Genomic DNA, 16,720 nt, shown 5'->3' with positions numbered 1-16,720 from the left:
ATCAGTAAAACAAACAAAAGCAGTAATTCATACTCCACATTTTTCATTTCATTCAGATAATTCGCTTTTTTGTGCCAACACAGATATCTGTGTTGTATTACTGGAACCAGATATAAACTGTGAACAGCAACGATTACAGTGCATTTATTTTATTTTGGCGTAAACTGAGATTTCCTTTCAGCCACTGTCAGCAACTAGTTCTAGTTACTCTTTTCAAAACAACTGAAAAAGGTTATAATTTTCAGAAATCTCTGATGGGAATAACAAATTCTCTGGTAGTTTATACTTACAGCTTTTAATATGGCATTAATGCGCCATCCTTTTTACCACACACTTCTTATTTTGAAGGAAGACTTGATGAATCAAGACTTCCGTTCTTTAAATTATCACGAGCCTTATAACGCCCTAAATTATTAAATACATGAACGGCCCACATTCATAAATTCATGTATGGTATTCATAAATTTAGGAATCGAACTATCGCGCGAACGTCGCACTCCCTTCCCATCCGGGGGACTTCTATTTGAAAATCAAGATGGCTTCCCACAGTGCCGTCCTGTCGATGTCCAAAATAATGTCTCCTTTTTGGGGCAGACGCCTCGGAAATACGACCAAAGTAAGATAAGATCTGGTGCTTGTGTCCTTTCGGTTGTGAGTCCGGACGTGTGGCTCCAAAGTAAAGTCTCTACTTGTGTCTGAACACAAGGTCACCGGGTTAATATCCCACTGTTGAATTAGCGAGCCGCCAGATTTATTTCACATCTGTGTAATCTCTTCCTTTGACCTGACCCCAAAGGCACTAGGACACTTCGTCTCCCTCGATTATTTCGAAATCTAATATCAAGCTAATATATCTCTTTAATTTGTATTTCAGGTATTTGGAACAACTCTGACAAGTCACAGGAATAAGACCTTGCTGCCCGTGAGTGAACCATCGACGTGGCCACAAAATTTACTGCTATTTATTTATTTATTCATTCATTTATTTTCAAACTGTATGGCTTTGGGTTAAGCTCTGGACTGTATACATCGTTTTCGGGCAGAACTGGTTGTAATGTCTCTCTTTTCTATGGATGAAGTTCTTTCATGTGGTGAACAAACTAATACTTGTTCTTCTGCTTTCCTTGCTGTCCATCCTCAACAACAGGGAGAAAACATTGTAAGTAGCTAACTGGGATGTGGTGATGTGGTTAGAAAGCATGGTACAAAACGACATACAACATAAATAACATAAATGCACCGGGATTATACAAGGGCGAGGTGATATTGCCACATTAATACTGATGAGGAGTACTGTGCAAAAGTTTTGGGTTGTTCACTTAAAGTGATGATGCTTTATATGGGATTTTTCACAGTTAACCTTATGGAACGCCGTCCGTCTGTCAGTCCGGGACCGGCAGATGTAGTTTGTCCAAGGGCCAACATGAAATCATGTTGCAGGACCATTTTTGTTTTGTTTTTTGTTTTTTCCCTGTGTTCATGATGCAAAATAAATTTGACTTCCTGATACTATTGTGTGATGGAGAAGAATTCAAACATTAAAAATATTTAAAACTTTTGCATGGTACTTTACATCAGAGTTCTTGAATGGGTATTGAAAAATAATTTTTCACAAATGAGTATTATATTATTGTAATTCTTGTGTAAAATCAAAATGGCTATTAATGGCACATATGGTTGATATATGTGATACACAAGTGTTATATCTGCTATCAGTAATCGAGAATAATACTATAGCTCTCATTATTCCTTACATTCAACCCCAGTATAAATACTGACTGTAAAAGTACCATAAACCAAGATTACTGCTGGCAACTGCAGCATTGGGCCACAAAAATGGATCTTAAATGTGATTGGTGACACATCTTGATGGTAACTCCATAAGGTGGATGGATAGGTTATATATTTGGCATTAATAGTAAGTTGGAGGTTTGTCTTAAAACATTTCAAGATATCCACAATTTGTAGCTTATGACTTAAAAGTTGAAAAAACACGTGCTTTAAATTCACAGTAGTAAATACAGTTAATGTGTGAAATGTCGATATTGCAGCCCCCTCCTGCTAAGTACGGAGGCAGACACACTGTGACCCTCATACCTGGAGATGGAATTGGTCCAGAGCTGCTCAATCATGTCAGAGAGGTTTTCAGGTCAGTTAGACGTGCACTTAATCTAAATCTTAACTACAGATAAGCTAGGACTGCCACATCAAGTGTTTTGTAATGCTGTAGGTTCAGCTGTGTGCCAGTGGACTTTGAGGTGGTGCATGTCAACTCTGCTGTGGAGACTGAGGATGATATCAGTAATGCCATAACTGCCATCCGCCGTAATGGAGTTGCCCTCAAAGGTAAGAGTATAAAAAGCAGAACACAGCTGTGAAAAGCATGTGGTTTTCAGTAAGACCATTACACTGTAATTATACTGTGTCATTACTTAACTCTCTTGACAGGTAACATAGAAACTAAACACACCATGCCACCATCCGTCAAATCAAGAAATAGTGTTCTCCGGTAAGAGCTCTAATGAAATATTCAGTTGCCTTGATCTTTGGTCAGATAAAATGTATTCCTTAGCTTGGTTGTGTTAGTTAACCTATTGTTTCATTTCCATCAACAGCACAAGCTTAGATCTGTATGCCAATGTGATGCACTGCCAATCCCTCCCTGGAGTCCAGACTCGCCATAAAAACATTGACATCATGATCATCAGGGAAAACACAGAGGGCGAATACAGCAGTCTGGAGCATGAGGTCAGCCAGAACAGACTGTATGCTGAAATACATTTTTATACTCCTGCTCTTTTTTCCTCTCATTTCTACTTTTTTTAAAATAGCAACATCCACACAGTGAAATTCTTGAAATGCTCATCACTGGTACCAGCACTGCCCTTTCTATCAGCAAGAAATAATGACTATAGATTACTACATTTAAAGCAATACAACACTGTCACAGGCCTAAGTTTCATTTTGGTGTGTTGACTTGGGCTAATCTCCTCTTTCACTATCAATTCATAAAATCCAGACCCAAAATGAAATGCTATCCAACACAAACTATACACAGATTGCCAGAAACAGATGATTCAGTGCATCTGCACTTTATTTTTTTTTATCTCAAGTACCAAGTAACAGGAAATGGGACAGAGAAAACGAATGACATGAAGAAAGGATGGTGCCCCAGCCAAAAATTAAACCAGGCTAATCTCAGCCTATTTGCACCCACATGTGTATTCCTGGAAGTATTGTAAATTATTTGTTGTTATACTTACTGTCTTCTTTTAGAGCGTATCAGGGGTAGTGGAAAGTCTTAAGATCATTACCAGGAACAATTCCCTCAGGATTGCTGACTATGCTTTCCGACTGGCCAGGGAGAAAGGTCGTCGTAGGGTCACTGCAGTTCACAAGGCCAACATCATGTGAGTAGTTCTGTAGCAAATGTGTCTTACTAGAGCTATCTGACTCCCTGAGTTCTCCATCATACTGTGATTGTCTGGAAATGTTAAGTGTAACCTTTCTGCTTCCAACAGGAAGCTCGCCGATGGCTTGTTCCTGCAGTGTTGCAGAGAAGTGGCCTCCGGATACCCAGACATCACATTTGACAGTATGATTGTGGACAACACCACAATGCAGGTGAGTTTTAATGCCTTCAAAACAGGGTCCGAAATTAACACTCGCTACATGACAGAGGCAAAGTGAGTAGATTTTCTGTTTGGCACCTAAATGTCAGTGCTACCCATCACATGACGAGTGAGAATTGTGAAAATTTCATACATTTTATTTGTCTCTCGCAAATGAAGTTTGCATAAAGTGGGACTTTTCCACAGTGAATAACTACAATGTCATATAATCAGTGCTTTTTGCAAATAGACTGGCTGGAGTCCTGGCTGAGTTCGGACCTTCTCTCATAGCCTCCTCCCCCTCCGCTCCATGTAAACTGAGTTCCTCTGCCCTTTTGCACTGTCAGTGAAAAAGTAAATGATGCTAATTCTTAGGGATGGGAATCTTTTACTATCTCACGATTCAATTCAATTCCGATTTTTGGGGCTACGATTTGATCAAAATCGATTTTCGATTCTTAATGGTTTCTGCTTCAATCTATAGGTGTGCAAAGGATCCTCATGATCTACTTCAGTCTGCTTTGCAATACAGAATGACAAATGGAGACATTAAAGTGTCTTTTTCACATTAAGTTTTAAACGTTTATCCATGCTTAGATGGAATTGTTGCATAAAAGCAATATCACATATTGCTTAAGTTACAAAAATAACAGTCTCTCTTTAGAAAAAAAATTAAAATAAATAAAAATAGTGCAGTTAAACATCGGTTCCCAAAGTGCTTAATCCTCATTTTGCAAACCTTGTATACTGTGAAGCTCATGTCAAGCTCGGTCTTCCTGGGCATTTGGCAAATAGGGCCCAATAAAATCTGCAAAAAAAAAAAAAAAAAAATAGAATTCATTATAAGCACGGAATAAATGTTTTATAGAAGCTTATCCAGTGTGCTGAACTAATTTTACTGCTTTGTACAATGTTAAGTGGAGTAGAAAAGTGTAGACATTGTGCAAGTAAAGAGCATCTGACAGGAATATGTAAGTGACACAAAAACACAATTTTATTATTTTTGCCAGTGAAAAATACACCTAGCTGCTGGAGGCATTCCCAGCTGTAATGGGGCGAGGCGAGGTTATACCCTGGACAGGTCGCTAGTTCATTGCAGGGTCAGCTTGTCAGTATTGATAAATTTCAATTATTAACCTGTCACTGTGTTTGTGTTTTTAGCTAGTGTCTAAGCCTCAGCAGTTTGATGTGATGGTCATGCCCAATCTGTATGGGAATGTGGTGAGCAATGTGTGTGCAGGCCTGGTGGGTGGGCCTGGCCTTGTGCCCGGAGCAAATTATGGTCGTGACTATGCCGTTTTTGAAACTGTGAGTATTTTTTGTAGTTCTTTGCTTAGAAAATCATAGTCGCCCCCCTGATTTTGAAAGATAAAACAGAATTTAATTATTTTTATCTGATGTATTGTCATTTGGAGTTTCATTTCATTTCTTTCATGTATTGTTTTTTCTGCATCACTCAGGCCACAAGAAATACAGGAAAGAGTATTGCAAACAAGAACATTGCAAACCCCACTGCCGTGCTGCTAGCCAGCTGCATGATGCTGGACCACCTTAAGTAAGCTTTTCAAGATAAAGTGCTTTTATCACACGTTTGTGTGGTTTAATCTGAGATGCAGTGCTGTCATGCTTCTGTATTTTCCCAGACTCTATGACTATGCAAGTTTGATCCGGAATGCGGTTCTCACCACCATGAATGAAACCAGGGTAAGTTTTCCATCAGCGCTTAGTTCTTCCGCCTCATCTGTCTCTAAATGCAAAAGGCTGTTTGAAATGTGGTCAGAGGCCCAGGCATGGCAGGCTTCCTAGGGGACACCACAATACATTTGACAAAAAAAAAAATCATTAATTCAAATACAATCTATAGAAGTTCATTCCACAGTACTGAATTGTATTAATATTTGGTTTGTTAGCACGTTCACCAACCTTTTTCTTCTTTCTTTCTTTCTCCCAGTTGCACACAGCCGATATTGGTGGTCAGGGCACCACATCAGAGGTGGTCCAGTCTGTAATGAGAATCATCCAGAGCAAAGGGCAGCTCACGTCAGAGCTCTAGACAACCCTGGGACTGCCTACATGCTTACAGAACTCATTAGATGTGTGAGTTGGAAGAGGGGTAGAGTACGGCAGAATGAAATCCATGCATGTCTGTTTCCATAGCGTGGCATCACAATAGTTCTTGTTTTTTCTCTGTCACATGGCTTACTGACCAGTCCACTGTACAAACAACCTTTTTTTCAACACCTGTGCGCATACCATACAATAATGGCGTTCACTGGACTGTTGGTAAAACGGTTTAGCTACGATCAGATTTAAGTGTCACTCCTTTTATCTTACTGTAAATACTCGCTGAGTTCATGTTGATTCAATCATTTATTTAAAAAAAAAAAAAAAAAAAATGGAACGAAACACACAGTAAAAATTTTTAACTGATAGAGTCACAAATATCTTAAGTTGGGCATACATTGTCTATTAGTTGTCATCAGTTGTCCCTAAGTGCGGATCATTATACATTTTAAAACATGTTACAGAAACCAAAATGTGCAATGTCCATTTCATGCCTTAACATTTTTGTCATTTTGTCTCATTGTGTACTATATACTGTACTGTGCTATATATCCACATCATCTTAACTGTACTTTTGTTGCATTTTTATTTGTACTGTATAATCAGAGAAAATGTACAAGTAACTGCTGGAAAAGCTGAACTTTTATGCTGGTGCCATAATACCTTAGTGTGCATCATGTCTTTAACAGCTGACCAGGAAAGAGCTCTAAACAAATTATATGGAAGACTGGCTTATGATGCACGATATACTGGATAACATGAAAATGACATCAATAAAGAAAATCTAATTGACCGGGTTTGGACAGAAGTTTGCTTTCTCTAATGTTGTAACCCTAATCTTCAATCCAAGTTATAAATGCACTCAGCTGGCCATTTTATTAGATCTATATATCTAAAACTAATTCTGTCAAACCAAGAGTCCTGTGAGAAATTCTCCTCTATGAAGGCTATTCAGTTTTCATTAAAACCCCTTCGGATACATGTGGATTTGTCTGGTGCATCAGCTGATGATATTGAATTATACTGTTATAATGTCAAGTGTTTCCATTATTTTACCCCATTTTCATCAATGAGTAGTCTGAAAAGGGTTAGGGTTAGTATGCAGATCAGTATCATCACTATTCTCCAAAAGGATCATGACAATTAATCACCTTTTCATACTTTTAATAAATTGGATTAGATTTTGTCAGTACTCTTGTATTGGACTTAATAGTTTTAGCGCAGCATACACAAAAAACTGCATTGTTCTTTGTTTACAGAACCAGTCAAAAGTTTGGACACACTTCCCCATAAGTGTGTCCAAACCCCTATATTATATATAAAAAAAAAACAACTTAGCTCTGTGGCTCTGTTTCATTGAAAATAACCTCCTCACTTAGCCTCTGATTGGGATAAATATTATGTGGCTCCAAATATAAAACAAGCTCACTCATCCTTCTATTTGTTTTGCAATTTCAAACCTCATTAGTGTCTTAAACAGTTGCTGTTTCACAATTCATCACCAGGTGGCAATACCACTTTTTGGAGCGCCACAGTAAAAAGTGCAAAGCTATCTGAGCATGTGCTCACATATGTACACATGGACAAACAAAATGCAAAATACGTCAAAATGCAGAGTACAAAGAACTGCTATAAATACTGCTACTATGCATCTATGCTGACTGCACCATGAAAAAAACTGCAGAGATATTGGGAGTGTAAGAGTCTATGGCTGCTGTTGTTCCATATAATTGGTAGCATTAAGTAAATTCCTTTTTTTAATGTAATTTGTACAAATCAAGATTTTGGCCTCAGAGTTTGTGTTTCTAAGAAAACCTTGAAGGTTGAAGGCTTTGCTCTCTGTTGAAATAATACCAATTTACCATTAAACCAATCACTCTTTCTTTCCTCAAGTGCTTCTTTGTAAAAGAATGCTCTGACCACATAGTCTTATTGACAAAAAGTGCTGGTCCCACGAGCCTGTAGGAATAGAAGCAGGAGGACGGGTGGATGTATGTTATAGTCGTACATCATTCAGCAGTGACCTCCTGTTCACAAATATTGTAAAAACAATCCCAGGACGCCTTGTTCTTTCCAGTAGGGCTGTGGTTGTAAGGCCACGTCCCATTGTAACGGCACTGGCCAATTTATCACCAGTCCAATTCTGTGGGAAAGATATTCCATCAGTTTGAACATTTGTGTATTAAGCAAAGAAATCCTCTGTAATACACGCCTTTTTTTTTATTTATTTATTTTTTTTTTAGATTTAATTCCTCTGCAATTTTTTTCTTTTTGTATTACTATTTTATACACTAAATCACCTTTAATTTGTGTACATCTTTGCTATGCATTTGGTATCTGCCTTTAGTAGTATTTGCATATCTTAGTTTTTCCACACCAGGCATATATTCGTCTTGAGCAGTGGTGTTCTCACATGTTTTCGTCTGTTGTTGTTTTGCATGTGCTGTATCGACTATTTGTTCTTGTGCTTTTGTATGGTTGTGTACGGATTTATGCTGAAGCCAAATTGTCCTTCAGGGGCAATAAAGAAACAAGTCAACAATGATACAGCCTGTAGGATAGGAAATGTGCAGCCAATTCTCCATGTGTGCCACGGCCTCAGCCACTTAGCTGTTTTTAATCCATTCTTCTGCCTCTCCAGTCTTATTCGTTATTCTGTCTACAGAGAGAGAACTGGATCTGGAGTCTTTTCTCTCGTTTTATCTATATTTTTTGGTAAGAGGTTCCTCACTCTGGGCCAGCTTTTTGTCATCATCAGCCTCCACTCAGGCTGTTTACCTCACGTCACTGTAGATGGAGCTGTAACACTCCCCCTCCTCCATCATCCCCTCACCTTTAAACTTGCCTTTCCCCTTTGAGCTGCTCTGCCGCTCCCCCCGGGCCTCTGCTGGAGCTTCGCCATAAGGCAGATGCTCAAACATTTTGGAGAGAGAGGGATGTTGCAACAAACCACTGTCCACTTGACCTTTATGGGCCACCACATAGTCCTTGTATAAATCTGTAACGGCGCCCCATCTGATGTTCAATTTTTTTTGTAAGAGCTATTTTTAAAGGATTTCTTCCCCCAGATGAAATGAACACTTTCTCATTACAGCAGGTAGTTTGGGATTCATCTGCTTGATTTTTATAGAGCCAACCCTGAGATTTGTGATGCCATCCTAGTGCAAAGAAGGTGAGTGAAACTCAGAAAGAAAAAAAATTACACTTGGAAAATTCATTGTTTGCCGGCGCAGTAATTCATTGCCTCTGATATTCCAAGTAATCCACAGACTTTCCTGAGCTGTTTCATTGGCAAGGTGTTGTACCGCAAAAATAGTTCCTACGAGACTGATAACATGGTTCCTGTCCTTGGAAAGAAATGTTGCTATCAAACATTTGGTGAGGAAAAATAAATATTGAACACTTTTTTTTTTTCCATGAACCATAGTTCTGATGAGGCTATTCACATGAAATTTATCAGACTTTGGTATTAACTCAAGAAAAATATGAATCATAAAAGTTTGTTCCATAAATAAGGTTATAGGTAATAAAGTGGAATGAAACAATAAAATGCACTGAACAAGCTGAAACTTACGTAGTGTAGAAGCCCTTGCTTGTAATGACAGCTTCAAAACACTCCCTGCATGAAGAATAATCGCCCACAGTGCTCTGGTATGATTTTGGCCCATTCTTCTGAGCAGATTGTCTTTGAATCCGGACTATTCAGAGGAATCGTCCTGTGAACTCTGATTGTCAGTGTTTTCCACAAATGCTCAATTGGGTTTAAGTCATGTGCTTGACTGGATCATTGTAACACCTCGATTTTCTTTTTCTGACACCAATTGAGAGTTTCCTTTGCTTGATGTTTTGGATCACTGTGTCTCATTGCCACCGTCCTGGTGGATGGCAGCTGAGTCATTTCATGAATCCCGCGGTAAATAGCTCCATTCATCGTTTCTTCAATCATGTGACGTTCGCCAGTACCATGAAATGAGAAAAAGCCTCTTGTGATGATGCCCCCACCTCCAAATGTCACTGTTGGTTGGTTTTTAAACTGATGTTCAGAGCCATTGCTCCACCAAACATGGTGTGTACGATGATATCCAAAAAGCTGCATCTTTTTTCTCTCCTCTGACCAGATAACATTGTACCAGCATTTTATGGGCTTGTCCGAATGTTCAGAAATCAACATGCCTTTTCTTCAGTAATGGAGTCTCGGAGGGCGAGTGTGCATGGAGGCCATGGCGGCGGACCTGCTACCTCCAAGCCTTTCTGGAGCTCTTCCTTAATGGGCCTTGGCTCTTGGACTTCTCTTCTGACTGCCCGGTCAGAGAAGGTCCTGTGCTTGGCCTGAGGAAGTTGGAACGATGTTCCCTCCAAATAATTGCCCCCATGGTGCTTGCTGGAAGATTCAGAAGTTTTGAAATACGCCTGTAACCATTTCCTGATATGCTTTGCAACAATCAGGTCACAAAGGTCTTGGGAGAGCTCTTTGCCTTTAACCAGCACAAAATGTTTCTGGGGTGATACCTTGTTAACAAAAATCTTTTTAAAACCATCAATGTGTACAAGCCCAGCTGTTATTAATATGCACTAATAGGAAGCAGAAGTCGTTCCAGCTACTTATTGATTTCAGCTTGTTCCTTTTTCCTGTTTTGTTCCACTTCATTACAAATAACTTTCTTTGACTTAATGTTTTGATTTATTTACACGTGGATTTGATGAGTTAATATCAGTCTTGTGAAATATATCAAGTCCCATTGCAAATATATTTTCAAAAAAAATACTGATGCTTTACCCCACTGTAAAGTCATTACTTGACACTGCTTGACAGCCAATGAGCATACTTGGTCAATTAGTCTGATGAAAAGGATTATGTGACAGTATGTAATTTTTCTCATTCATTCATTCATGCTCATTCATCCAGAGTTCTATTTTATCCTGTTTATCCTATTGCCGTTTGAGGCACTCACCATACCAAACGCTGGCTTGGATTGATGTTTTTAGCTTTCCCTCTGTTGCTTCAGCCACCTGCATCCCCATCTTCGTTCCTTTAATCTTTTACATCTGCCTCTCTAGGACGAGTGTCTAAGTACAAGATATGACACCGATATGAAAACTGTTTTGCATTTGTTATTCATAATTCTGCTCTAACTTGCTCCTGATGTTTTCCAGAGTCCTCCCAACAGGTAATTTCCACTACTTATGAACATGCTCTCTATGATGGCGATCAGCTATGCTACGTAGTGCAAGTGATTGTAATCAATCAACTTCCTTCTGATCAGACTGTGTCGAGCACAGCTGCATGCAGTCAGCCAGCTCTGCACTATGTTAATGGTGTTTTTCCCCCCACAGCTATGGCTTAGCTACATCAAGCTACGTCAGCGGTCAACAATTCTCCATTACCTAGGCCTGGTTGTGTGCGTTTTGGTCTTTAACTGTGTCCTCTTGACGTTCTCCTCGCAGGGATCATCTGTCTTCCTCAGCAGTGAGAGACCTGATCAGGAGAGTTATGAATGGCCAGATATGAGTGATGATGTTCGCTAGGAAGAAATGGATGCATGCATACTATAACGAGAGTAAAGAGTAATGTGGACATTGCTGGAATGAACGGAATGATGTATGTAGTTGATATAGGTTGACAATTAGGGAGTTCACAACGCAGTGAGCTGCTGAAATAACATGTTTATCTTTGAAAATGAATGGAGCCAATAAAGAATGAAACTCTTTGCTGTCTCTTTATCAGGACCTGCACGTCTATTTATTTTTTAAATTTTTTTTTTATTTTACAAATAGTTTTTAACACCAGAGGGATACCACCAAATGAGATCATAAAATTTTTTTTCACCTCTGTCCTGAATATGTGATCCTTGCATGATCCCCATCAAATGTTTTTCCATATTTTGTTCTGGTTGCTCAACTGCTCCTGAGACATTTCTCCTAAAACGTCAGTGCAGGTCTTCTTCCATGTCTGCTGTTGCACTACCTTTCACATCAAAGACATCTGCGGCGAGAATGTGAAGGCTGACGTGGTGCTTGAACCTGGGTCATACAGTTGGTGAGCCGTCTGACTTATTAACCTGACTGAGGCCCCCTACAGATAGCGGGGGCTTCCCACTCTGAGCTCATACTCAAAACATAGCTGCTTATGTTCAAAGAAAGACTAATGCTTGTTACGTGACTTCAGCTCTGAATTTGTGCCTTGTAAAAGAAATGTGCAAGTCTTAGTGCTTTCTATTTTATACCCGGGGGAGGAAATGTGAACCGTTGAGCAATGCTGTTTGTGAATGTGCATCTGTATGCTTTGTTTGGGTTTGTCTTAAATATTTGTGTGAATCGGCATATGCTTTTTATGGCAGCCTAGTTCTTCGCTGCAGACAGAGATATTCCACCTGTGCTGCAGGAGCCGGCCCTGTCTATGGCCCTGTCCTGGTATTTCTGCCCTGTCAGTGCTCCAGCATGTTTAAATGTCGTGAGGGGGGGGGGATTAGTATCCGTGTGGGGTGCTTTATTGCATTGTAGCTAAATAGGAACCTGCTCACTTTCCCTTGACTATCTAGCACAATTTTTTTTTCCCTCCCTCCTTGGCACTGAAAGTCTCTTGGCAAATGAGAGTGAAGGGAGCCTATGAGCTATTTCTGTTGGGTTTTATGTTGATGATATATTAGCGGGCTTGTGCTGTTGGGTTTTCCGAGAACAATGATACGTTGCCTCTCATCAGAGTGAAACAGTTTGGATCTCTGCAGCACTTTGGCTAAATTTACAGAGAGGAAGGAGGTAAGGAAGGAAACATAAAAGCATTGATTGATTGCCTATTGACATGCATTACTTTCCATCTGAAGCCTGTCTTCCATCCCTGCCATTATTTCCCTGTTCTCTCTTTCGCCCTCTCTCATCTTCAATATTTCTTACTCTTGCTTCTTTTTGATCTTTCAGTCATCAAAACTATTAGGCGTTTTACGGTTTGTGCCCTTGCAGTGAGTTTAGGGGGTACTGCCAGAGTTACATTACATCAAGGCAAGCATGCTGCACTCATGACAACCTGCATTACACTGCCCTGATGTCATCACGACTCAGCCCCCCCTGAAATCGGAGTGTCCTGGCACTTTGACAACTCAGCAAACCCCCCACTTTCCAGCTCTGTCTTCACCAGTTCAAAAACTGTGTGTTCCCTTGGTTGCCAAAACAAAGAACATTTCCCAGCGAGACTCAGCTAGTTAAAGTGAATAAATCTCTTCCATGTCCAGTGAGGCAGCACTGTGCGAACAGCAAGTGATCATCTCGAACTGGCCAGAAGCTTTTTCCACCTGTTGCCAGACATGCTGTGCGGGCAGTAAATATGTCATGTTAAAATGCAAGAAAAATCCTTCTAAAACTGGAGAAATTACAATTATAAGATCAAAATTTTCAGTCTTTTTATTACTCTACAGCCAGGTCTCTTTTTTTTCCATTTCCCATAGCTTTGACTTAACAGTAGCCGTGAAAGGAAATGGCTCAAGCATTTTATGATTCAATTTTTTAATGTCTAATATAATCTGGTGCTATTTCCTGAGTTCTACCTATTGTGTCCTCCCTCCTCTCCCTTCCTTCTTGTCTGGTGAAGCATTTCTAAAGACATTTGATGAAAACAGACCTCTGCAAATCCACCAGAAAATACAGCTCTGATCATATTTTTCCATTCGTTGTAGTTGAGACGGGTGGGATTCTTCTGTCTGTGTTGCTTTTCATAAATGTCACTTGACCCCTTAATGAATTTTTCTTATCAAGTTTGTCGGGGTGGGAGGATTCTCATGGATCTGAAGTGGATGTCTGTTGTGTTGCTGTTTACGCTGGGACAAAGTTGTATTGGATAGGCCAGTGTACATAGAGGAATGTGACCGGAGGCTGCAGCAGTGAATTTGTGGCCGGTTCGATCCTGGGCGAATCAGCTAAGAGGCTGCAGACAGGAAGCAAAGTGCCAGTTTAACTAGCAGTAAGGACACATGTTGCTACAGGGCTGGCTAGTCTGTGACATACCTGATGCAACGCACTGCAAAGTCTCCCTCGATAAAGCACATATGAAAAGACGGTCAAGTCTTCTGGATGACCCAGCGTCCATCTGTTCTTTTATCTTGCCATCTTTGAATAGCTCCAGGTAACTCAGACTTTAGGTAAAGCCAGACGGAATGAGACAGGAAGCAGCCTGGGTCTCTGACAGAGGTACCGCCATTCAGGTTTATCACTTTTATTTCTCGGTTGAGAATTCAATCTGTGATATTAAAGTTTTAGCCTTCTTTTTGATGGGACAGCTGGGGGAATCGTAAAGTAATGAGGATGGAATTTCACACACAGGTGGCATGTAACATTTTGTCCATATATGTCTTTTACAAACCAATAAACAGACTGGCCTCTGATATGTTTGGTTCTTTAGCATCCATATCCTCAAGAAAACATTTTTATTGGCTCTGAGGCTGAATGTTCAGCACTTGTGCTGTTTTCGTTTCTCACATTCTTTCACTGCTGCCGACCTGACTCTTCTTTCAGCAACCCTTCAAGTGCACATACCTGCCTGGCCCCTTCCCCGTACCAACATCAGAGCTCCTCCACCAGTCTTATCCATGGCTTCCTATCATCCTATTGCCTAATCTTGGGGAAACAATGCACAGGGCCCACTTGAAGATAGACTGTATTGAACATATGCCTTCATTTTACTGATTTTTCTGTGACGTCATGCTTTAGTTTTACCAAGCAATCACTGCTCGCTGCTGCCCCTTGAAAGCGCTAGTGTTAAGAGTTAGTCCGTGCACTTATCTATTTCAGCCCCTACATTAATTGGAGTTGCGTAAGGTCACACAGATTCTGCACAGAACTTACTGCGTGGTATTCTGGTTTATTTTACTACCAAACTACAAGCCAAAATAACCTTTCTTCTACGTTCTCCTTGTGTCTCAGCACTAAAATATCGACCGTTAAATTGTTACACAGAATTGTGGAACGAATCCCCAGGACAAGCAATGTGTTTATGTGTTTCCCCCAAAGGTTTTTTCACATTTTGGTTGATCAGAGACAGCTCAGGGGAAAAAAACAGAAGGGATCAGAAATGCTGGAGTGAAACTGAGTGTGGATTGACACTAAATGGCCGCAAGTCAGGACAATCATAAAATCCGAGCTCTGAAGGCTTTTCTTCCTTGTCAACTACCTCTCTCTGGCTTTTCCATGGAAAGATAATACAAAAATCAGCCCTGATCCCCGTCTGTTCCGCTAAACAATTTGGGACAGACCCACAAAGACTGTATCCTAAATTTAACTCCTCTTTGTCTCTTAACACCCTTCACAACCATTCAATACCTTGCACACCCATAAAATGTTAATCACGTTGGTTTTACTAGAGCACCACATGCTGCTTTAACAGGCCTTCAGTCTTCAGAAAATGTTTCAACATCAGGGGTAAATGAGATGATTTGTATTTATAGCTATTGAATTACTCAGGCTAATTGCCTGCATGATGGCTAACACATGACCCTATAAGCCAGGCTGGCTTGTTTATGTTCCTCTCTATGCTCCATGACCTATTGTACTCAAGACATCCGCTGAAAAGCTAGGAAAGACAGGGGGCCACACAGGGGGCCACACAGGGGGCCACACAGGGATGGTTTGCTTCATTGTGAGGGTCACATCTGTCTCTTTCACAACACTGTAGGCTAGTATACTATTCGCATTTATAAGGGTTAATGGATAGATATCTACTCTGTCATTGGAGTTTGAAGCATTCACAGTAGGAAAGAAGAGCAAAGGAGAACAGTTAATCCTCTGTCACTCACTGAAACTTGTCATTCCTCCAAGTTGGCCTGATGTGGTGTCATCGCCGCTTTGTCAGAGCTGGCATCACAAATATATGAGCCACGTAGCCAGCAGCAGTGGAGGAAGGACGAGTTGCTGTGCCTGTCTTATTTACAACTTCTGTTATGCCACTCAGCAGAACGCAAAACAATTTGTTCCAACATCTCAAACACCTGAATTGAGGTAACTTCTGGAAAAAAGAGGAAAAAATGAGCACACCAACATCTTTCTACAGCATGAATGGTCAAATTGTGTTTGGTTTTCCACAGCTGGTTCAGTTTCGTTTCCCTGAGAACTGTCAGGTCACACGCCTGCAAAAGCTATGGGAACAAACATTGTTCCACTTCAGCACCTACTCAACAGTGGCATCATCAGACTGCGAAGCTGAAGTGTGTTAGCTACTGGCAGGTGACGACAATGCCAACGCTAATTAGAACAAACAAATTACCTTGTGTGTTTGTCTAGACGTGGTCTGGGAAAATTACTTTTTTAGCACCTTTCGTGACACACTAGATCTCAATCAGGAGCAAAGACTCAATTTACATGAGATGGTTCCATTTAAAGAAATAGGTAGACATGTATACACATGAGAAGAGTCAGAGGGGCCTCACTTGAAAGGGCACTAACCTGACACCTCACTAAAGTGACTGACACACTTAAAGTTTAATTGACTGTAACAGGAGATGAGCACAATCTTACCTAATCACCCTCTTTTAAGTATGCATGTTTGTTTGGGTATGTCTTAGTGTGCGTGATGCGTGCCTGTGTGCTTCTTTTTTCATCACCTCCTCTCCTGTAACTCCTGTCAGGTCAGTGATTTTCAAACATGCAGCCAAACAATTTCCTCCTTCAGGCAAAAAAAAAAAAAAATATCTATCCTCCCTTAAAACCTTTCATCCCTCAGACCTCTTCTCCCATTTCTCCCCCCCGCTTTGTTTGTCGAATAATGAGAACCAGCCTGATTGATCCAGCTCCTTAGCAGCTTTACACTCAGGAAACAGAAGAACTCTGCTGAAGACTCACATCAATTGTTCCTATCCTTTAAAGCAGAGCAGTGTGTCTGCTGGTGTTGGTGTGTTTCCTGAAAACACCCTCATTTCAACAAATACGGACAATTTGCAGTTTAAATATAACAGATGAACACGGAAAACATGGATTAAGCATACAAACAAACCACAGTTGGGTAATTGTGGAGCTATATAGCCAGCCTTTCATTTCCATCAAACTCATCACATTTGTGTTGTTCC

General features: G+C 40.3%; 1 protein-coding gene across 2 annotated transcripts; it reads left to right on the top strand.

The window, feature by feature from the left end:
• Positions 1-500: 500 nt before the first annotated feature.
• On the top strand, positions 501-6,037 carry idh3g (isocitrate dehydrogenase (NAD(+)) 3 non-catalytic subunit gamma). Of its 2 annotated transcripts, XM_029506116.1 has the most exons (13): positions 536-616; positions 875-922; positions 1,148-1,159; positions 2,052-2,149; positions 2,231-2,346; positions 2,449-2,509; positions 2,616-2,748; positions 3,277-3,410; positions 3,522-3,624; positions 4,773-4,919; positions 5,072-5,166; positions 5,255-5,315; positions 5,563-6,037. In XM_029506116.1, exons 1-13 carry the CDS (start codon positions 536-538, stop codon positions 5,662-5,664), a joined length of 1,191 nt encoding a protein of 396 aa, XP_029361976.1. In that variant the 3' UTR covers positions 5,665-6,037. The 2 variants fall into 2 exon arrangements, with proteins under 2 accessions (XP_029361977.1, XP_029361976.1); XM_029506117.1 differs by lacking the exon at positions 1,148-1,159 and having other exon boundaries at positions 501-616.
• Positions 6,038-16,720: the final 10,683 nt, after the last annotated feature.

The sequence above is a fragment of the Echeneis naucrates genome, chromosome 7 (assembly GCF_900963305.1).
Source record: "Echeneis naucrates chromosome 7, fEcheNa1.1, whole genome shotgun sequence".
In the NCBI taxonomy this organism is placed as follows: Eukaryota; Metazoa; Chordata; class Actinopteri; order Carangiformes; family Echeneidae; genus Echeneis; species Echeneis naucrates.
Note: the sequence above shows the minus strand (reverse complement) of the source record. Positions and strands in the feature narration are given on the sequence as shown.